Below are 21,702 nucleotides of genomic sequence, written 5' to 3'. Positions count from 1 at the left end.
GTCCAACAGGTAGGTCGTGATCTACCAGTAGATCACTGGTAGATCACTGGCTCCCCCAAAGCAGCTCAACAGGGCTTTCCTCCCTAAAAAAAGCCGAAGAACTTTGACCTGAACCCCCCAAAATGGGGTTGTTTTTAACTCTGTGAGTAGATCGCAGTCTCTTGGGAGTTGGCCACCCCTTATTTATGGGATTGCACAGTGAATGTGGCTTAGCGGTCATTCCTTGGAACTGTAGTACAAGGGGCAGTGGTGGAGTATCAAATAGAATTCCTCAAATTAAGATTCCTAGCATTCTTGAGCGATGGAGAAAGGCAGTCTCGGGCCAATATTAATTTGCGGTGTAGAAAGGGCCTTGCATGGATGTCACTACGAAATTGCCGCCTTGGTTTAGATCAGGCATCCCCAAACTTTGGCCCTCCAGATGTTTTGGACTACAATTCCCATCTCCCCCGACCACTGGTCCTGTTAGCTAGGGATCATGGGAGTTGTAGGCTGAAACATCTGGAGGGCCGCAGTTTGGGGATGCCTGGTTTAGATTGTTTCCAGAGGAGATTAGCGGATTTATTACCACAGGTTTTACACACAAAACGTTCTTCTGTGTGAAAGAAGTGTTTGAGAATTCATAACAGGCTTCCCCAACCTCAGCCCTCCAGATGTTTTTGGCCTACAGCTCCCATGATCCCTAGCTAGCAGGACCAGTGATCAGGGATGATGGGAGTTGTAGTCTCAAAACATCTGGAAGCCCGATTTAGAATATCTTTGGAAACGGCCTGCCCCCAAACCGGACAGGCGCATAGCAGCTCTTTTACCTCAACTGTATTTCTTTTCCTTTTCAGTGAGGAAGAGGCGGCTTGAGGACCTGAACGGGCCCATCTTTCCCAAGTGCCGGACCGGAGTGTAGCTCTTGGCTGTGCCGATGGCACTGGATTGAGAAGTCTCATGCTCGCACTGGATTGCAACGCTTTGGTGTGGAGCAAACAGTGCAGAGAATTTGTGGTGCCTGCTTTTTTCTTCTTCTTCATACGACACCCTTGTGCACTGAAGGTTTAAACGAAATAGTGATTGTAGGCAAAGGCCCGTATTATCATTGTGTGGAGAATGACATCTTCTTGTTTGTTTGTTTGTTTGAGTAATCCAGTTTGAGCCTGTTTACAGTAAGGTGCTAATTTTGGGTTCTGACAAAACATCATAGCACAAAGATGGCTTCAGCTGATAGACCGTAGCTTAATTTTGGTATGGGATTTTTGTGTGCAGTGTGATATGCATGAGTAGTTGACAACAAGAAAAGGATGCGATGCTACTCTGCAAATGTAGCAGAAATGTTAAAAAAATATTTTTATTTTGACAGTCTCCAAGAATTAGAAAGAAGCTACTAGTTTGACAGCATTTCTATCAACCCAGTTTGCATTGCTGTTTTTTTTTTAAGGACTTGTGAAGTGCAGTCGCCTAATATCCACAGCCCTGCATTGCAACCCAAGTTTATAAAGCATCTGTTAATAAGTCTCTACACACCCACCCAACAGAAAGAATGTAAGTCCACTCTTCCCCCCCCTCCCCCCAGCAATAGTCACAAGAAGACAGCTGCCGACTGGGATGACGGTTGTTTTTCTCCTGCAGAAGAATCCAAGACCTTAAAACAGTGAATTTGCACATGTTGGTTCTCTTAAAAAACATCTTCTAATAAGCACAAGGAAGTGTCGAGGCTCTTTATTCTTCTGAATGGCTGCTTTGTTTATTTGTCACACTTCTGTTTCAAGAACTGCCCTCCCTATCGTTGCCTTTGATCAAATGGGTCTAGGGTTGCCAGACTCAATAGAGGACAGGACTTCTGTGCCTTTAATTGCCCTGCTCTCTTTTGAGTCTGGAAACCTTAAAGAGAAACCAGCAGACCCTTAATTTCCAAGAAAAGGGTCTGCTGGTTCTCTTTAAGGTTTCCAGACTCAAGAGAGAGCAGGGCAATTAAAGGCACATAAGTCCTGTCCTCTATTGAGTCTGGCAACCCTAGATGGGTCTTCTGCCAAAGGAGAAGGGCGCTGCCTGTCTGGGTGCAAAATCTCCTTGGCGGTGTCACAATATGCCCTATCAAAGAATCCCCCGCCAAAAAAAAATCAACAGGAAAGAGGGGCAGAGGTTGATGCTGCCCTTAAAAGCTCAGGCTCTGAGGAGCAGAGATTGGCTCAAGGCCCTTTCAAACATGGCAAGGCACCCTTTATGGAACATTTAAATGAATGGCAGCTTCAATGCAACACTACCTGGTCTGTTGCAGCCAGCCTTGTAATGTTGCACTGCTTGTAAATTACCCCTTAATAAACCATTGCTCATAACAACAACCTTGGCTGAAAATAGATACTGGACCATTCCTGCTAGAAGAATCAGAATCTGATTACAGTGGTGCCTTGCTAGACGAATTTAATTCGTTCCACGGGTCTTTTCTTATAACGAAAAATTCGTCTAGCGAATCCCATAGGAATGCATTGAGGTTTTTTTGATTTTTTTTTGCCCATAGGAATGCATTAATTGAATTTCAATGCATTCCTATGGGAAACTGTGATTCGCTAGACAAATTTTTCATAAAACGAATTCGTCTAGCGAGGTACCCTCCGCTCGAAAAATCCTTTCGTTAAGCGGAAATTTCGTTAAGCAGGGCATTCGTTAAGCGAGGCACCACTGTAGCGCCTTGTTAGGCTCTTTAAACCCTGCATCACATCTCATAGCCCAAAGGAAAATATGCCACATCTTCTCTGCCAGCTTCTCAAATCTTTCCTCCTGCTTGCAGATCCAGGAGCCCAGAGGGGTCTGCCTCTTGTTGCAAGAAGGTGCTAATTGCAACTAGCTACAGAGGCACTGTGCAGAAATGTTTATTTGCAGTATTTCCACCAGTTCTGCCTATACGTTGGGCAGTTGCCAGAGGTGCATCTTAATTAAGCCTGCCTTCCCTGGAAGCCACTGGACACCAAACTACGGGGCAGTTTTGCTGCATTTCCAAATAGCCTCCGCTTCTAAGCCAAGGTTGTGTGCATTTTGCTCCACCCACAAATAAAAACTCCAGACCAGGAAAGGCCAATTTCTACAACCTATGCATGTTACGCAGATATAATAACTTCTGTTCCCTTGCATAATTCTGTGTCTCCTAGGCAGTATCCACACAGGAGTTTATCTTATTTACTTAGCTGTTAATTTCCACATTATGTTTGAGCTTGCACATGAAGTAAAAGCCACTTGCAGAACCTAGTGGAATACAGTCGTACCTTGGAAGTCGAACAGAATCCGTTTTGGAAGTCAGTTTGATTTCCAAAACGTTCAAAAACCAAAGCACAGCTTCTGATTGGCTGCAGGAAGCTCACTTCCTGAACAGTCACTCCCGGGTTTTGGTCGTTCGGAAGCCAAAATGTTCGAGAACCAGGCTGTTCGACTTCCAAGGAACAACTGTATAGTGGAAGTTCCATGCTCATTTCCATGTAAATTGCTTCCTGGAAAAAAAAAACCTGTTTGCAACCAATTAACCCAGAAAATAAAAGAGTGAAGTGGTGGAATCTGGGAGAGTATGTCAAATTGCTTCACAGAGGTTTTGCCTCCCCCATTTTGGAACCTCCTAACCACCTTTACTCATCTATATGTGCATTTTAAGGAGCTTTTAAGCCCCCTTTCTGAGTCCTCTTGCAAACCTGTGGTCTCTGATGTCTTTTACTATCTAAAACAGTGACGGCCAAACTTGGCCCTCCAGCTGTTTTGGGACTACAATTCCCATCATCCCTGACCACTAGCCCTGTTAGCTACTAGGGATGATGGGAGTTGTAGTCCCAAAACAGCTGGAGGGCCAAGTTTGGCCATCACTGATCTAAAAGATGATCAAGGACCTGGAAACCAAGCCTTCCAAGGAACTGTTGGAGGGAGGTGGGTATGTTTATTCAAATAACTAAAGGGCTGCCACAGGGTAGATAGATGCGGCAAGCTTTTTTTCTCCTGCACCGGAGGGCAGGACTTGAACCAATGGCTTCAAGTTACAAGAAAGGAGTTCCCAGCTAAACATCAGGAAAAACTTTCTGATAGTGAGAGCTGTTTGACAGTGGGAGGAAGTCCCTCAGAAGGCGGTGGACTCTTTCTTGGAAGTTTCTAAGAAGAGGATGGGTGGCCATCTGTCATGGATGCTTTAGCTGAGATTCTTGCATTGTAGGGGGTTGAACTAGACGACCCTTAAGATCCCTTCAAACTCTACAATTCTGATTATTTTGATTCTTCAGATCCCCATGCAGATCTCTTACCTGGGCAGCGGTGGGGATTCCACAAAAACCGGGAACCAGAGCAGTTTCCCACCCAAAATGCACCTTTTCGGAGGAAAGACTGGGAAACTTGCAGGCTGATCGCAGCCTATATACCTACAAGCCCATAACTCGCTGCATGTATAGGTGGCCCACATTCGCTGGAAGCCAGAGCATACTGTAGCCTCCCAATGCATATACACATGAGAGTCTACCTGTCGGTGGCGTGCTTTTCCTTTAACGGGAATCCTCTTGCACCTTATTGTGCCTTGTCGCTCTGTCGTCTTGCCCTGGTTCAGAGAAGCGGAGCAGTGATGCTTTCTGTCAGCGCTCTGCATCCTGCTGGAAGGGAAGGGGCGATCACCTCACGTGAGGAAACGGTTGTGTAGCACCATGGGAGTTGTGTGTACATGCTTGCACCAGTAATTTACTCCAGAGAGTCGCAATAGCATTGCCATGAAGCCCTGATTAACTGCCTGAAACCGGAGCAAAGCTGCCGAATGGAACTGCTTGCCTCGAATCCCCTGAAAAAAGAGAGCTGGGATTCGGGCACCCCAAGCGGAAGTCCAAGGAGGTGGGATTCTTGCTGCAGGGCCCTTGCTTAGATGCGCTCCACTGGGACCTGCCGCCGTGTGCCGGTGCACTCACACTCCTCCTTGAAGGAGGGTCCGGAAGGAGCTGAAGCCAGCGCCAGGCCTTTCTTCTGGCAGAGGGGGCAGCAGGCTGTGAACCCTTTCAGCTGGCACTGCGGGCATGCCAGGACAAGCTGGCGGCAGGGCTGGGTGGAGCAAAGTCGATACTGGTCCCAGAGCATCCCACAGTAACGGCAGGCTGGAGGAAGAGAGGGAAGAGGAGGGTTAAATGTCCTGCCAATAGCCATTATTTGTGGTTGCCGCTGACCCCGCCCTCCCCAAGCCCTCTGGCAGACCCTCCAGATCAGGCTTCCTCAAACTCGGCCCACCAGACGTTTTTGGCCTACAACTCCCATGATCCCTAGCTAGCAAGACCCAGTGGTCAGGGATGGTGGGAATTGTAGTCTCAAAACATCTGGAGGGCCGAGTTTGAGGAAGCCTGCTCCAGATGAACTTTTTATTCTGCATTCATCGTAACTTCTGATCAAGACACGTTCAATCAATGCTTTTTTTCTCTCTTTAGAAATGTTGAGGGGTACTCTCACTTCTGTCTGAGACTCAGGAAACACCATGACAGGAAATGAGGCCGCCATCGGGGGTAGCAACGGAACTGACGATTCATAAAATTTTAGTTTCTTCTCCCAACAGACTCACAAATGTTAAGGGGTAGCCTATGCGTAGCCATGCGTCTCCCCAGAAAAAAAAGCACTGTGTTCAATCAACAAAAGCTGCCTCTCAATGCAAGAAGGAAAGACACTCCTTAATTTTTTTCCTGTTCTATTCAGCAGAAATTGACTAAGGCTGCCATCTTTATCCCACTTAAACCTTAAAAAGGTAAAAGGGCCCCTGACTCTGGGGTTGCGGCGCTCATCTCGCTCTATAGGCCGAGGGAGCCAGCGTTTGTCCGCAGACAGCTTCCGGGTCATGTGGCCAGCATGACAAAGCTGCTTCTGACGAACCAGAGCAGCGCATGGAAATGCCGTTTACCTTCCCGGTGGAGCGGTCCCTATTTATCTACTTGCACTTTGATGTGCTTTCGAACTGCTAGGTGGGCAGGAGCTGGGACCGGGCAACGGGAGCTCACTCCATTGCAGGGATTTGAACCGCCAACCTTCTGATCAGCAAGCCCTACACTCTGTGGTTTAACCACAGCGCCACCTGGGGCCTAATGGTTACGCACCATTAAATTCATGGCCTAATATCACAGAGAAGCAAAATCTCAGGCAGCCATTGGCTGAGGTGTTCAGATCCAAGATGGAGTCCTAAGTGCATCCAGCCCAAGGAGGATGAATGGCAGGTGGTTTGAGTCTCTATTGACAAGCCACAAATATACAGTAGTTCCTGAGGTGCACCAAACACGCACAATATACTTCTGGTGTCTAGCGAGCTGCTTCCCCTCTCTGGGCCTGTGCTCTGAGCAATGGGTGGCCATGTCTACTCCACCCACCCACCCCCAAAAATTAAGTCCTCTTGTCCGACAAGCAACTTGTGAATTCCCCTACATGGAAAGTGTTACTGCGCCTGCTTTTTCAAGCCCCCTCCTGGTCCTGGGGGGCAGCAGCAGTGGGGAGGATTCTGCCAGCCCCCTCACTTCAGGGACCATCTCTCCCTCAGCTCCTGGTGTGTCCTGTCCTCCCTCCACCGTTTGTGAGTGTCCCTCCCCATCCTCCAGCTCTGGCTCCTGCCTTGCAGGGGGCACAAAACCACATAAATCACTGCCCCCTTCCCCTAGATCAGCCTCTGGCACCACTACCCCTTCCACCCCTCCTCAGAGCCCTGCCAGTTCCTGACACATAAAGGCAAAAGGGTCCAGGGAAGACGGGAGGCGAGATCATACCTGCCAAGTTCCTCTCTGAAAAATAAGGGACCGGACCGGAAGTAGCATGCCGGAAGTAACGTGGTGGCCATTTTGGAACTGAGCGGAGCATGCTCAGAAGTGACTTTTGATGCTGCTGTGCCCAGTTCCAAAATGGCCGCCGCACCAGAAGTTGCGCTGCAGCCATTTTGGAACTGGGCAGAGCAGCATCAAAAGTCGCTTCTGAGCATGCTCCGCCCAGTTTCAAAATGGCCGCTGCGCCAGAATAAACCAGGAAAAAACAAAAAAAAAAATCCGTTTTTTTTTGGCTGGGGACAGCTGGAAAAACGGGGGTTTTCCGGGGGAAACGGGAGACTTGGCAGTTATGGGTGAGATGGGGGTCCGAGGGAATGAGGCAGGGGATCTAAGAAAGCAGAAAGACAGGGATAGAAAAGAAGTCTGGGGAAGGAGGATTTGAAGAATTAGCTGGATCACAGAAAGGCATCAGCAGTGGAAAGTTTGGTGATTCCCCCCCCCCAAAAAAAACACATTCAAATTGAATTCACCAATGATTTGAGTTTTAACATCAGTTAAAATGTCTTGAACACTTGAGGAGCAATGCATTGAGAATTAGCATGGACAGGCTGGGATCAATTCTACAGCTATGAATTATTATTATTATTATTATTATTCTTTCCCCAGCCACTCTGGGCAGCTTACAGCATATATACAAACATAATAAAACATGAAACATTAAAAAACAAAATATATTATACAGACCAATAAACCAATAAATCAATAGATGATGATGATAATTTATAGTTATACCCAAATGAAAATAACTGCCACCCCAAACTACTGTACCCAGCATGTGCAGAAACTGCCTTCTTGACATTGTAACCTCTACTGGTCTCATCCGCTCAATCTGCTAGAGCCTGTCTTCGCATCTAGGACAAGTCCCTAACTCACCAAGGGCTTGAGACCCATTGGCAACCCTCGCCAGGTTTAGCCGGCCAGTCAAAGCCATCCCCAGAGTGTGGACGCTGTTGCATTCTGACAGCTTCTAGGAGCCGCAGGTAAGAGCTCAGTGCTGGGTGGGGACCAAAGGTGGACAAACTACCCCAGAAGGAGCATGGTGTGTCTCCCCATCAGAGGTACTACCCCCTCCCCTAACACCCCATACACCCCCGTCCCTGGACTAAAGTTTACAAATAAGTCTAGGAAAGGAAAAAGTGTTGAATGTCAGAAAAGCCCCTCAGGAGAGCAGGCTCACCTACCTGAAATCACATCACCGTTGGAGGAGATGCTATAACGCTCATCGAAGACGAAGAGCTTCCCTCGGTAGAACCCATCTGGGAATTCTTCCAGGTACTTGTGGATGCCGCCCTTGAGGTGGTACACGCCTTTGCACACGCCCTGTTTCAGAACAGCCCCAAACCACCAAGAGTTATTCTTAATTTCTGACACAGAGGCAAAATTATCTCCAGTCTACAATTGGCTTGGTTATTGTTACCTGCACTACCTGCTTATTTTCTGAAGTGGGAGGGAACATCCTTGTACTGAATGTCCTGGCCCTCCCTGTAGGTAAGGTAAAGGACCCCTGGATGGTTAAGTCCAGTCAAAGGCGACTATGGGGTTGCTGCGGTGCTCATCTCGCTTTCAGGTTGAGGGAGCCAGTGTTTGTCCACAGACAGATTTCCGGGTCATGTGGCCAGCATGACTAAACCGCTTCTGGCACAATGGAACACCGTGACGGAAATCAGATCACAAGGAAATGCCATTTACCTTCCCGCTGCAGCGGTACCTATTTATCTACTTGCACTGGTGTGCTTTCGAGCTGCTAGGTTGGCAGGAGCTGGGACAGAGCAACGGGAGCTCACCCCGTCGTGGGGATTCGAACCGTCAACCTTCTGATCAGCAAGCCCAAGAGGCTCAGTGGTTTAGACCACAGAGCCACCCTCTCCTTACCTTACCTTGCCCTCCATGTAAGCCCTCTTCACATGTTGCTTGGGGCTGAGTATATAATAAGCAAAGTCCCCCTGCTACGTCTGCTCCCACTGTTGCTGCTGTCGCATTCACAACGTGAACATGGGGAGTCTGCTCTATACATGCATAAGAAGACGCCCTGCACGACTCAGAACGCTGATCACGTAGGGAGCAGGGCTGCAACGTAGGAAACTGAGGGCAGAACCAGGAAGTTGCCAGCCAGAACACAGAAGCTCTGCTCCTTGACTGAAAAAAACTTTTTTACAGGTACCCCCTGCCCATTTAGAAATACATTTGCACCCAACATGAGGACGAGAAACCAGTTTGCATTTCTTTAAAACAAAAGAGATGGGATTCTCTGCCAGGTAACTATGAAATGACAGGAGACAATTTGCTTCGGTTATCACGGCAGGGCCTGAAGTGTAATATCTGTTGCTTCTAAGCTCAGTGAACTGCCTTGAAAGGACAAGAGTTAATCTCCGGACCTTAAAGGACCTTATCTCTAGGGGAAGGTTTTCCAAAACACAGACAGCACAGGAAATAACAGGGTGGCATCTCCTGTCTGCTAATGGCTTAAGCAGTTATTCCTGGTGGCACTCGAAAGAGCTTTGTTTCTATAAGGAAATAAATTAAATGTTTTGAAGAGAAGTTGCAGCAAATTCTTTGCCTCCTCTAAGTTATATTGGCTCATCAGCTAAGGATGCTGCGACAGCTGATCTAGCTCTGATCACAGCATTTAGAATAGATTGACTTTATGCCCTTTCCATTCCTTCTTAATAATTATTTCAAGTGCTGAATGCCAGTTTATGCAAGTCAATTTGTCACTACCCGGTGCTGTCGTTCTGCTTGAATCGTTTTTTATTCTTAAATTTGTGGACCTATATGTCAAACCAGCAAAGCTGTGGACATTTGACTGCTCCGGTCATGCTCTGCACCACACAAATTCTCTCGGCCGAGTGCTTTCCCCTGAGGCAGCTGCTCACCTTGGACCTGAGGTAAGCTGAGCCCCGCTCACAACGGATTCCTCCTGTGCAATACATCAGGATCCTCTTGCCCTTGAAAAGATCCAGGTTCTCATCCACATAGGTGGGGAAGTAGCTGAATTTCCTGATGTCTGGAGCCAAAGAGCCTCGGAAATGTCCCTGCGGGCCGAAAGAAAGGCATACGGCTTAATTAAAGTGTTTTGCAAAGTGGGGCCACTGAAACACTTCTGGAGAGTAGGGAGGAGGAGGAGGAGGAGGAGGAGGAGGAGGAGGAGGAGGAGGAGGAGGAGGAGGAGGAGGAGTTTGAATTTGATATCCCGCTTTATCACTACCCTAAGGAGTCTCAAAGCGGCTAACATTCTCCTTTCCCTTCCTCCCCCACAACAAACACTCTGTGAGGTGAGTGAGGCTGAGAGACTTAAGAGAAGTGTGACTAGCCCAAGGTCACCCAGCAGCTGCATGTGGAGGAGCGGGGAAGCGAACCTGGTTCCCCGGATTACGAGTCTACCGCTCTTAACCACTACACCACACTGGCTCTGAAGCCTCATGGGGGCATTTCTGCATCAGTGTCCTATTGCTTTCTGCTTGCCTTGAGAATTAAGAGGCACTTCCAGACTGCCACTCTTTCTGGGGCTGGGATTCAATCACATACTGGTAAATTCAGGCTATGCTGTTGGGAAGGAGTGCACACCAAACCTGCTTCCCCCCCCAAAAAAAGATCAGAATGTTTGCGGTAAGGAAAGTGACAGGGAAATGCAATGGGAAGTGTGGGATAGCACTTGCATTGATGCCACATCATCTAACCATCCTACAAACAAAGCATGAAGAATGCTCAATAAACAGGTCGTCTGGAAGTGCCACAGGCAGGCTGTAAATCTTATCAATGAAATCATTTTTTAGAACATGGCAAAAAGCAGATGGAATAGAAAGGAGGAAGTGTTGTCTTTTTGGCAACTACTGATGATGACCTTCCTCTGTCAACAAACCTTTAAGCTGAAATCCTTCCCCAGTCTGCATCTGTTTTGGAATTCTTTTTAATATGCTTTTCTACTGTTTTATCACATGTTGTTTGCTGCCCTGGGTTGGATATAAATTAAAGAAAGACAAAAATCTGCTTCCTTCAGCCTTTCGAATCCCCAAGGAGGAAAATAAATGCCAACTCAAAAGCCACCTACTATTTTACTTTCATAGAAGTTCCTGCAGTCCAGCAAAATGGTATCTGCTTGCCCTTTGTTACCCTGAGAGAGATATTTCTCCACTTCTAGATGAAACTCCTTCGGAGAAAGACGGATCCCTACAAGCAATTGAACATGGCTTACAAAGGTTCTAAAGGTATAAAAAACAAACTTGAATTTGGACTCAAACAGCATTCCTCTCCTCCCTGGGGAACCCTGTGGGGAACCCTGTGTCAAAACAGGAAACTCCTTCCGATGAGACATCTTTTGGTATAACATTAAAGTGTTTCAAATCCATACGGGAGCAACAATGTGGGTGCGTGAAACGGGACTGCCTGAAGTCTCCCTTTGCAGTAGCAATTGGGTGAAGAGGTCCTAAAAACCAGGGTCTTCAAGGGCAGAGCAAGGGTAAGCAAACAGAGGCTGTGGCATCAATTCAGCGGCCATTTCCTTTTACAGTGTTCAGTCAATGCAGCTTGTCCATTAAGGCCAATGGGGCTCTGCTCCACCAACCTGAGCCTGCCCTCCCCCATCTGCCTTCTAGTTTTTACAACTGCTCCGGGGCAGAGCTCTGGGTGTCAGCTAAGGAGGATAAAGGCAAAACTAGACTCAGTTGGCTCCGCCCATCACTAGCTTTGGCTCCGCCTTTCACTGATTCCAGGTCCATCTCCTGTTTGGGCTCCCTGCCTCCCAGCCCCCCGCCATGTTTGGTGCCCCCTACCAATTCCCAGTCCTTCTAAAGCCAAGACTTGTTGGCCTCAGCCCAGTATACCTGAAGGAGCATCTCCACCCCCATCATTCAGCCCAGACTCTCTGGTCCAGCTCCGAGGGCCTTCTGGCGGTTCCCTCTTTGCAAGAAGCGAGGTTGCAGGGAACCAGGCAGAGGGCCTTCTTGGTAATGGCACCCGCCCTGTGAAACGCCCTCCCATCAGATGTCAAAGAAATAAAACAACTATCTGGCTTTTAGAAGACATCTGAAGGCAACCCAGATTAGGGAAGTTTTTAATGTTTGAATTTTTTTATTGTGCTTTTAATATTCTGTTGGGAGCGATGTGCGGGGTATAAATAATAAAATATTGTTTTCATATCATTATTCGCCACACCTGTTTCTTTGTAAGAGACTTTCTGCGGGTTGATTCCCATGGGCACAATTTCTTCAAAGACGCCAATCCGAAGGTCTGTGAAACAGTGGGCTCCTCCTGCACTGGTCTGAGGAACAAGCAGAAAACCAACAAGAAACAGGTACCAACAGATCTATACTGCAGGCAGGTCAAGTGGAGACAGGGATGTTCATAGAATCATAGAGTTGGAAGAGACCACAAGGGCCATCCAATCCAACCCCCTGCCAAGCAGGAAACACTATCAAAGCATTCTTGACATATGCCTGTCAAGCCTCTGCTTAAAGAACTCCGAAAAAGGAGATTCCACCACACTCCTTGGTAGCAAATTCCATTGCCGAACAGCTCTTACTGTCAGGAAGTTCTTCCTAATGTTTAGGTGGAATCTTCTTTCTTGTAGTTTGAATCCATTGCTCTGGGTCTGCTTCTCTGGAGCAGCAGAAAACAACCTTTCTCCCTCCTCTATATGACATCCTTTTATATATTTGATGTCATATAGAGGGGGTTGGATTGGATGACCCTTGTGGTCTCTTCCAACTCTATGATTCTATGATTCTATATTGCTCTGCTTCCCTTTGGACCACATCAGCGAGACCGAGAGGGGTGTCTTGCCATCTGGGCAGCTTGAGGCCTCCATACACACTGCCCAGGCTCGCGCCCCAGAGAGGTCACTTTGCTGCTGCTAATGCAGCGGTTTGACTTCACCCATGGAGCAGCATTCCCTTGTCTCTCAAGACAGACAGATGCCAACAACTACTATTTTGCAGATACGATTCCGTCTTAGGTTTTGCCCATTTAAAGTGGATTTGACAGTCTCACGCCGCATATCCATTCTTTTGGAGCTCTAGCTCTGCCTACTCCTGGCTTCTCTGCCTTCCACCCTAGAAGTGGAGAGGAAAGGGCACTTAAAGAAATGCTCGCTGTAGGACCAAGAATGGGCGTTTGTGCATCATGCCGAGCAGATCAGGTCTCTCACCTTGAAATCCTCCCTTGTCAAAATGCCTTTAAAGAGGGGGTGAGACAGCATTGCCTCCATGTAAAGGCTAGTCGCCCTCTTGCTCCCGCCAACAGTTCCATTGATTCCTTCAGAAGCTATTCGCACCTGGAAACCAACCAAGGAGGAAAGGACAGGAGATGAGATGCGAAACTCCGGCTTACCCAGAAGTAAAGTGAAGGAGAAATTCTATACTGAGATCATACACAGGTGAGGGGGAGTGGGGTTCAGGAGGGTATAGGGGTATAGGAATAGGAGATGGAGTTTTTAAGTATAGATATGTGATGGAGAATTAATCTAATGTATTTGAAGAAGGTATATCTGTATAAATGTATATGTGTATGTTTTTTTTCCTTTATCATTGGTTTAAAGCGGGCATCCCCAAACTTTGGCCCTCCAGATGTTTGGGACTACAATCCCCATCTTCCCCAACCACTGGTCCTGTTAGCTAGGGATCATGGGAGTTGTAGGCCAAAACATCTGGAGGGCCGCAGTTTGGGGATGCCTGGTTTAAAGTATGTGTGGAAAATTTAATAATAATAATAATAATAATAATAATAATAATAATAATAATAATAATAATGGCTAGTAGCCAACTTGCTCCCACCAACGGTTTCATTGATTCCTTCAGAAGCTATTCGCACCTGGAAACCAACCAAGGAGGAAAGGACAGGAGACGAGATGCGAAACTCAAGCCTACCCAGAAGTAAAGTGCAACAGATTGGCTTACATCGAAGAAAGGATGCATTGGGTTTTGGCCTTCCAGCCCAACAACACATTGCACACAGCTCATAGCTGCCAAGTCTCCCGTATTCCCCGGGAAACCCCCATTTTTCTAGCTGTTCTCAGCTGAAAAAACGGATGTTTTTCCCGGTTTATTCTGGCACGGCGACCATTTTGGAACTGGGCGGAGCATGCTCAGAAGCGACTTTTGATGCTGCTCCGTGCAGTTCCAAAATGGCTGCAGTGCGACTTCTGGCGCAGCGGCCATTTTGGAACTGGGCAAAGCAGCATCAAAAGTCACTTCTGAGCATGCTCCGCCCAGTTCCAAAATGGCGGCAGCGCTACTTCCGGTCTGCTACTTCCGGTCTGGTCCCTTATTTCTCCCACAGGAACTTGGTAGCTATGACACAGCTGCATGTAAGTAATCCAAGGAAAATGCTAGCACAGGTCGTATAACACCTTTGGTGGACTTACTCTCCAAAGGACTGGATTTCAGGAAAATTAGTTCCTCCATAGAACTAATGTGATTTATTTATTATTGCATCTATAGGTCACAATCCGTCCAAGGAGGTCAAGGTGGCCTGCATGGATCCTCCCTCCCCATTTTATCCTCACAACAACCCCGCGAGGTAGATTAGGCTAAGAGGCAGTGATTGGGCCAGTGAGCTTTGTGGCTGAGTGGGGATTTGAAGCCTGGGTCCTACCAGGTCCTAGCCCCATAAGAGGTTTAAAGACTCTCTCAAGGCAAATATTTTAAAAATGGGAAACACTGACCTGCTGCGAGCGCTCCAATGGGAGAATAGCCTTTACCAAAAGTGTCGTGGGCTTTGAAGATGCTCAAACTCAGGACAAAAGGGAGAAACATGCTAAGAGGAAGGCACGCTTGGCAAACCCTCACCGTGATCAACTCCCGCCTGGAAACCTATGTCCCCACTGTGGAAGGATGTATGGATCCAGAATTTGCCTCCACAGTCACTTACAGACTCACTGTTAAAATTGTGTTCATGGAAGGCAATCTTACTCGGCTATGAGTGATCGCCAAAGAAGGAGGAAGTCTGAAAAGCTATGCACATCCAAAGCACATTATTTCCCCTCAAAGAATTATGGGCATTACAGTTTCCCCCTCAAAGAGATACAATTCCCAGCAACCCTTAACAAACTACGATGCCCAGAATTCATTGAGGGGCAAGGGAAGGAGCTTCAACTGTGCTTTAAAGGTACAGTGTGCTCAAAGCCTGATGCTATACTAGGGCTGGGAGAGATCTGGTTTTCAATGTTGAGACATATCACCCGCGAAACATTGCAATATACTGATATATCACAATGTCTGAAATCAGGATGGAACTATGTACAGGCATTAGCTGGCTTCGCAGTATGATTTTTGCATTGCAAATGCATCATGATTTGCATCCAGCCCTACGTTAAGTAAACGGTAATAATAATAATAATAATAATAATAATAATAATAATAATAATAATAATATTTTATTTATACCCCGCCCTCCCCAGACAAAACCGGGCTCAGGGCTGCTAACACCAATAAAATTTCAATAAGACATAAAAGTAAAGAAAACAATTAAAATACAATATTAAAATTTAAAATGCAGCCTCATTTTAAGTAGTCCATAAATCAAAACCATGAGGGAGGAAAACACAGGGGTCAGGCGGAACAGCTCTGTCTTGCAGGCCCTGCGGAAAGATGTCAAATCCCGCAGGGACCTGGTCTCCTGTGAAAGAGCGTTCCACCAAGTCGGGGCCAGTACTGAAAAGGCCCCGGCCCTAGTTGAGGCCAATCTAGCCACCTTATGGCTCGGGATCTCCAGAATGTTGTTATTTGTGGACCTTAAGGTCCTCCACGGGGCATACCAGGAGAGGCGGTCCCGTAGGTACGAGGGTCCTAAGCCGCACAGTGCATTAAAGGTCAAAACCAAGGACCTCTGGATGGTTAAGTCCAGTCAAAGGCAACTATGGGGTTGCAGCGCTCATCTCGCTTTCAGGCCAAGGGAGCCGGCGTTTGTCCACAGACAGCTTTCCGGGTCATGTGGCCAGCATGACTAATCCGCTTCTGGAATGGCGGAAGCCAGAGTGCATGGAAACGCCGTTTACCTTCCTGCCCCAGCGGTACCTATTTATCTACTTGCACTGGTGTGCTTTCGAATTGCTAGGTTGGCAGGAGCTGGGACAGAGCAACGGGAACTCACCCCATCGTGGGGATTCAAACCGCCGACCTTCTGATCAGCAAGCCCAAGAGGATCAGTGGTTTAGACCACAGCGCCACCTGCGTCCCATATCAGCCCTACACTATGCCACAGTGGCTCTTGTAAGGTGTCTGAACAGATAGGAGATTCCTGATATGGGAGGAATCCCTAGCCTGCCAGGTCTGCTGGTGGGGCTAGCTCTGGACAGCCAATCTGCTGCAGCTTTTCGCTGTGTAGTGCACTGACTTACCTTGCCAGTGAGATGCAGGTGTTGGCATAAAGACCTCTGCCAGTCACAGAGTCCCCGGGTATCTGCCACCTCGCAGTAACAATAGTACAGCAAAACTTGGCCAGGCTCACTGTCAATGACAACAAAGGGGGAGCAGGGAGAAGCTTATGTAAGAAAAACGATGACTTCCGCATTGGCCATATAACACCTGAAATGTTATTATCCATATACAGTGGTAGCTCGGTATAAGTACACAATTGCTTCCGGAAGTCTGTACTTAACCTGAAGCGTACTTAACCTGAAGCGAACTTTCCCATTGAAAGTAATGGAAAGTGGATTAATTCGCTCCAGACGGGTCCGCGGAGTACTTAAACTGAAAGTACTCAAACCAAAGCGTACTTAAGCCGAGGTATGACTGTATACAGACCGCTTCACAGCACAAAGACATGGAAACTGTGCAGGGTCCGTAGTAAGGCTTGGGGGAGAAAACTGGTTTCGTTTGCACTTCCCGAAACAGAGGGCCAGACTCCTGCTAGAGGGATGGGGCTTTCTACCATCTCCTCCTCACTATGTGGCCCCCATGCCTCCCCCAAATCCATGTTAGAGGGTCAGGAGAACCCGTGGAACAGTATGCAGGGGGAGGAAGGGAGATCAGTCCCTCTGGAAGCAGAAACGCTTGCACGGATGCAACAATTGTGCCAGCTCAACGTTAAATTCCGCCCAATATGTGACCCAACATGCAGCTGTCCTTTGACTTTTGTATATGTGCTGCCGAAGCGAGCACCTGTCCTTTGACTTTTGTATTTCACTGAATTTTCCTGTGTATTTCGCCAACCAAAAACAAGGGAAACATTTACATATGTTAGTGAAAACAGCATACAGTGGTACCTCGCAAGACGAATGCCCTGCAGGGCAAATATTTCACAAGACGAATGCGTCTTGCGATCTGATGGTGACTCACAAGACAAATTCGTTTTGCGAAAAATTCGTCTTGCGAATCGCGGTTGCCCATAGGAATGCATTGAAATTTAATTAATGCGTTCCTCTGCAGTTCGAAAGCACATCAAAATGCCAGTAGATAAATAGGAACCACTATAGCGGGAAGGTAAACGGCGTTTCCATGTGCTGCTCTGGTTTGCCAGAAGCGGCTTTGTCATGCTGGCCACATGACCTGGAAGCTATACGCCGGCTCCCTCGGCCAATAATGCGAGATGAGCGCCGCAACCCCAGAGTCGGTCATGACTGGACCTAATGGTCAGGGGTCCCTTTACCTTTATGGGCAAAAAAAGAAATTTCAATGCATGCCTATGGGAAACCGCGATTCGCAAAACGGATTTTTCGCAAAACGAATTGACTCGCAGAATGAATTAAATTCGTCTTGTGAGGCAGCACTGTGAAAAAAAAGGGTTATATACGGGGAATTTGCTTGCAGAACTGTGTGTGGAATCATAGAATTGTAGAGTTGGAAGGGGGCCTGCGAGTCATCTCGTGCAACCCTTGCTATCCAGGAATCTCAGCTTGACCATACATCACAGAGGGCCATCCTTTTTTAGGCAAAATGGCACAGTATATTAGGAGAAATGCACACTAACAAATGCTGACAAATTTGGGGGAGTGGCTAGGGCAACCCAGCCAGATGGACGGGGTATAAATAATAATATTATTATTATTGGGATGACCTTATTTTTAAAAAACTGCAAACTAAAGGTGGATATTTGAATTTAAGATGGGGGGAGGGGGAGGATAAACTGAAAATTGCCGAACTGCGCATTCCCAGGTGCTGTTTGTATCTGTTTTTTTAAAAAACAAACAAACAAACAACCTCTTACCTTGTCATTTCATTGATATCGATATGGCTTGTGTCTGGAAGCTTCTGGAACATCTCTTGACTTCTGTACAGAGGCTTGGTAGGCCTGGGTGTTTCATCTGCCGATGAAACTGGCCTACTTGTGACGCTGACACTGCGCGCCATCTGTTTCAGGATCACGGATGTCTGCTGCCCCACATCGCCCGAATGCTGAGCCGCTACATGCCTGTGAATGCCAGACAGATCTTTGAAAGTTTCTTGGCAACATCTCCAGGAAATCGCCCTTTGGCAAGGCGACACAGGGCAGCAAGTGTCAGCTGCCACTTCCTTGGCTTTAACGAAGAGAGCAAAGGCCTGCGAAAATGACAAAAGGAGAATTTTGGGTACAGACCACCTTTCCACTGGAGAAGGCAAAGACTGTGGTCACACTATGCAACATTCGAACCATATTCTCCCCCCCCCCCCGGCTCAAAAGAGCACTGACCCTCTGAACACGCTGGCACCCTACTTTAATTGTCCTCCTAGGTCTCTAACACTGTTCAGAACAGATTTGATTCAGGGAAAATGGGGGGGTGGGGTGTGTTAAATAATAATTATTATTTATTATTTCTACTCCACCCATCTGGCTGGGTTTCCCCAGCTACACTGGGCGGCTCCCAACAGAATATTAAAAACACGATAAAACATCAAACATTAAAAAGTGCCCTAAACAGGGCTGCCTTCAGATGTCTTCTAAAAGTCAGATAGTTGTTTATTTCCTTAACATTTGATGGGAGGGCGTTCCACAGGGTGGGCGTCACCACCGAGAAGGCCCTCTGGCTGGTTCCCTGTAGCTTCACTTCTCACAGGGAGGGAACCAACAGAAGGCCCTCGGAGCTGGAGCTCAGTGAACGGGGGGTGGGGGATGCTCCTTCAGGTATACTGGGCTGAAGCCATTTAGGGCTTTAAAGGTCAGCACCAACACTTTGAATTGTGATTGGAAACGTCCTGTAGGTCTTTCAGAACCGGTGTTCTATGGTTTCGGCAGCCAGTCACCAGTCTAGCTGCCACATTCTGGATTAATTGCAGTTTCCAGGTCACCTTCAAAGGTAGCCCCGCGTAGAGCGCATTGCAGTAGTCCAAGCGGGAGATAGCCAGAGCATGCACTACTCTGGCAAGACAGTCTGCGGGCAGGTAGGGTCTCAGCCTGTGTACCAGATAGAGCTAGTAGAGAGCTGCCCTGGACACAGAATTGACCTGCGCCTCCATGGACAACTGTGAGTCCAAAATGACTCCCAGGCTGTGCACCTGGTCCTTCAGGGGCACAGTTACCCTACTCAGGACCAATGCCAAGAAGCTGCCATATGCACAACAATTTTCACATCACTAGACGGTTGGGTATGTTCTAACCATGTGATCCATACACCAAATACCTTTTTCTTTGCGGACGCATACTTCTTTCGGGCCCTGGCATCTAATTCGGCTTTCAGGTGGCCCTCAGGTGGGGAAGGACCGTGATCTTTCAGCTCCAGGTCTGCAAATGTTAAAATGCAAAATTCCGCGGTATTGTCTCCATCAGGTAGCGACAAGGAAGAGGTCATTGCTACGTCACAGCTGCCGGGCATAAGTTCTTCTCTGGGATCTAAGAGAGATAGTTCCAAAAAAGAGGAATTTTGATCAGTCCAAATCATTCCAAGCCCATTCCTATTCCTTCCCGGGCTAATGTCTGAAATAGCCTCCTTGCTCACCATGGGAGCAACATGTGGCACTTAAAAAAATAAAATAAAAAGGTAGAAAAAGTCCACCTGAAGCGTGGGGGAAGGGGGCAAGACAGAGAAGTTCACCTTGCAGCTGAGAAATATGCCGTGATCTCTCAGAATATGCCATGATCTCTGTTTCCTATTAAGCTCTGTCTTCACCTATGGACAGTGTGATTTTGAATGACGGTAGAGGTACAAAATAGCCATTGTGGCGAGTAGACTTTGATAGCTATATTTGCCATGGATTTCTCTGTTTTTTAAAACCATCCCAATTGCTGGCTATCCCTACCTCTTGTTGGGAGCCAGTTCCACCGTTTGTGCTGTGTGAAGAAGCTTGCCCATCTCTCAAGGGGCAGGTGGGCGTCTGTGGCAAGACGCTACCCGCCAGAATCCCGCCCTCCCCCGCCTGCAATAAGCACATTAGAAGAATACCAGGCTGCCTTCTGGGGTTGTTGTAAAGGAGTCACGAGATCAAAGTGCTTGAAAGCATTATTCTGCGAGCGGAAAATACCCATGTTTATGGCAAGCAAGGTGGAGAGCTTGCCGGCTGCTGGAATTTGCCACAAAAGTTCGGCTGCTTCCAAAAGTTGTGCTTCACTCTTTTCATAGTCATGTGAATGAGAGGAAGCAAAAGTGAGTAGTTGCTGGACTGAGTTTCTTGGCTCAATTGGCTTTGCCCCCTTCTCCAGAGTGCTGCAACCCATGCTGCTGTGTCCCACAGAATTCAATGGGAGCAATCATGAGCCAAGACAGCAACACTCCTTTCCGGATTCTCTTTCTGCCTTGTTCTGTTTGCTGCATCACCCAGCGCTCCTCTCCTTTTTCCTGCTATTGCTCCATCGCCCCCCCCTTTTTTTTTACCTTGCAAAGCTCCCTGTGTCCCCAGGAGATCTCTGATCCAGCTGTTCTCTGAAGCGGCTCCTTCCCCTCCCGAGCAGGCAGCTGAATTTGCTGACTCTCTCTGCTAAGGGAAAGCATGTCTCTCCCCCTCCCACCCAACCCTCCACCCCGGCTCCTCCCTGGGAACGCGGCACTTGAGGGACTCCTTGCAATTCACAGCCTTTTGCAGGCAGTGCCTGCAATGGCAAAAGTAAAGGAGACAAAAGCTGGGGAGGGGGAGGGGCGCTCTCTCTGCAAGGGGAAAAGGCTAGCAGCCTCTGAAGACATCCTAACCAGTGCCGGATTTGCGTACAGTATAAGCTAAACAAGCTATAGTTTAGGGCCCAAGTCTCTTTGGGGCCCCCCCCAAAAAAATTAAAGGAAAAAAAACACTGGATGTACATTTCCAAAATATAAGATATTGGTTTGCATACGTCTTGGTTTGCATACATTTTGCATTACAAACATGTCAAACCCGGAAGTGGGTGTCCCTGTTTGCAACTCTTTTTTTTTGATTACAACCTTTTTTTTTTTTTTTGCATTTCGAACAAATTTTTTTGGGAGGCCCCATTGGTGAAAGCATGCCTTGGGTTACAACCTGTTTTGGTTTACAAACGGACCTCCGGAATGGATCATGGTTGTAAGCCAAGGTACCACTGTAATGGGCACTGCCTGCTAGCCTGCTCCCTAAAATATCACTGCTTTGCTCATTTCTACATATAGGGTGCCTACATTCTGCATGGACTGGTTGCAGGGCAACATGTGCAAATGGCTTGAGATACCTATTAGGTCCATAAATTACCATATAGCATATATTCAACAACAACAAAAAACAGCAACCATTTGTTGTTGACAAAGGACAGCTGGAGATATAAAGGGCTCCATTACCTTCGGTAGCTTAGGGCCTCATCAAACCTAAATCCGGCCCTGAGCTGCACAGTCCTGTGTTGCAGGCGGTTGGACTAGATGATCCTTGGGGTCCCTTCCAACTCTACAATTCTATGATTCTGCATGAATTACTGTTCTTGGGGGCGTCTGCTTGGAAGGAGACAAGCCCACAGCAGAGGCTAAACCTCATGCAGATGCAGATGCTGGCCCCTTGGGAGCGGGTGATTCTGGCTAGCCTCCACTCAATCGCAGACAATACAGAAACAACAACAGGATTGTCCATTAGATAGAAGCACT

At 47.5% G+C, this 21,702-nt stretch overlaps 2 protein-coding genes across 6 annotated transcripts in view; one reads left to right on the top strand and one right to left on the bottom strand.

Moving 5' to 3' along the window:
- TMOD1 (tropomodulin 1) overlaps positions 1 to 1,840 on the top strand; it is a 34,733-nt gene extending 32,893 nt beyond the window's left edge. For both annotated transcript variants that reach the window (XM_035141178.2, XM_035141177.2), the window contains one exon: positions 837 to 1,840. In XM_035141178.2, the coding sequence (XP_034997069.1) occupies positions 837 to 839 (3 nt within the window). In that variant the 3' untranslated portion in view covers positions 840 to 1,840. The remainder of the gene's footprint in view (positions 1 to 836) is intronic.
- An 84-nt stretch (positions 1,841 to 1,924) lies between these two features.
- On the bottom strand, positions 1,925 to 20,632 carry TSTD2 (thiosulfate sulfurtransferase like domain containing 2). Of its 4 annotated transcripts, XM_035097313.2 has the most exons (11): positions 20,500 to 20,632; positions 19,312 to 19,520; positions 17,922 to 18,253; positions 16,114 to 16,222; positions 14,440 to 14,451; positions 12,925 to 13,050; positions 11,934 to 12,039; positions 10,831 to 10,949; positions 9,656 to 9,814; positions 7,964 to 8,102; positions 1,925 to 5,090 (listed from the first exon to the last, which is right to left on the bottom strand). In XM_035097313.2, exons 2-11 carry the CDS (start codon positions 19,501 to 19,503, stop codon positions 4,861 to 4,863), a joined length of 1,524 nt encoding a protein of 507 aa, XP_034953204.1. In that variant the 5' UTR covers positions 19,504 to 19,520; positions 20,500 to 20,632; the 3' UTR covers positions 1,925 to 4,860. The 4 variants fall into 4 exon arrangements, with proteins under 4 accessions (XP_034953204.1, XP_034953205.1, XP_034953206.1 ...); XM_035097314.2 differs by lacking the exon at positions 14,440 to 14,451 and having other exon boundaries at positions 1,926 to 5,090; XM_035097316.2 differs by lacking the exon at positions 1,925 to 5,090 and having other exon boundaries at positions 7,956 to 8,102.
- Between the last annotated feature and the right edge of the window lie 1,070 nt (positions 20,633 to 21,702).

This window comes from Zootoca vivipara, chromosome 16, assembly GCF_963506605.1.
Source record: "Zootoca vivipara chromosome 16, rZooViv1.1, whole genome shotgun sequence".
Classification (NCBI taxonomy): Eukaryota; Metazoa; Chordata; class Lepidosauria; order Squamata; family Lacertidae; genus Zootoca; species Zootoca vivipara.
Note: the sequence above shows the minus strand (reverse complement) of the source record. Positions and strands in the feature narration are given on the sequence as shown.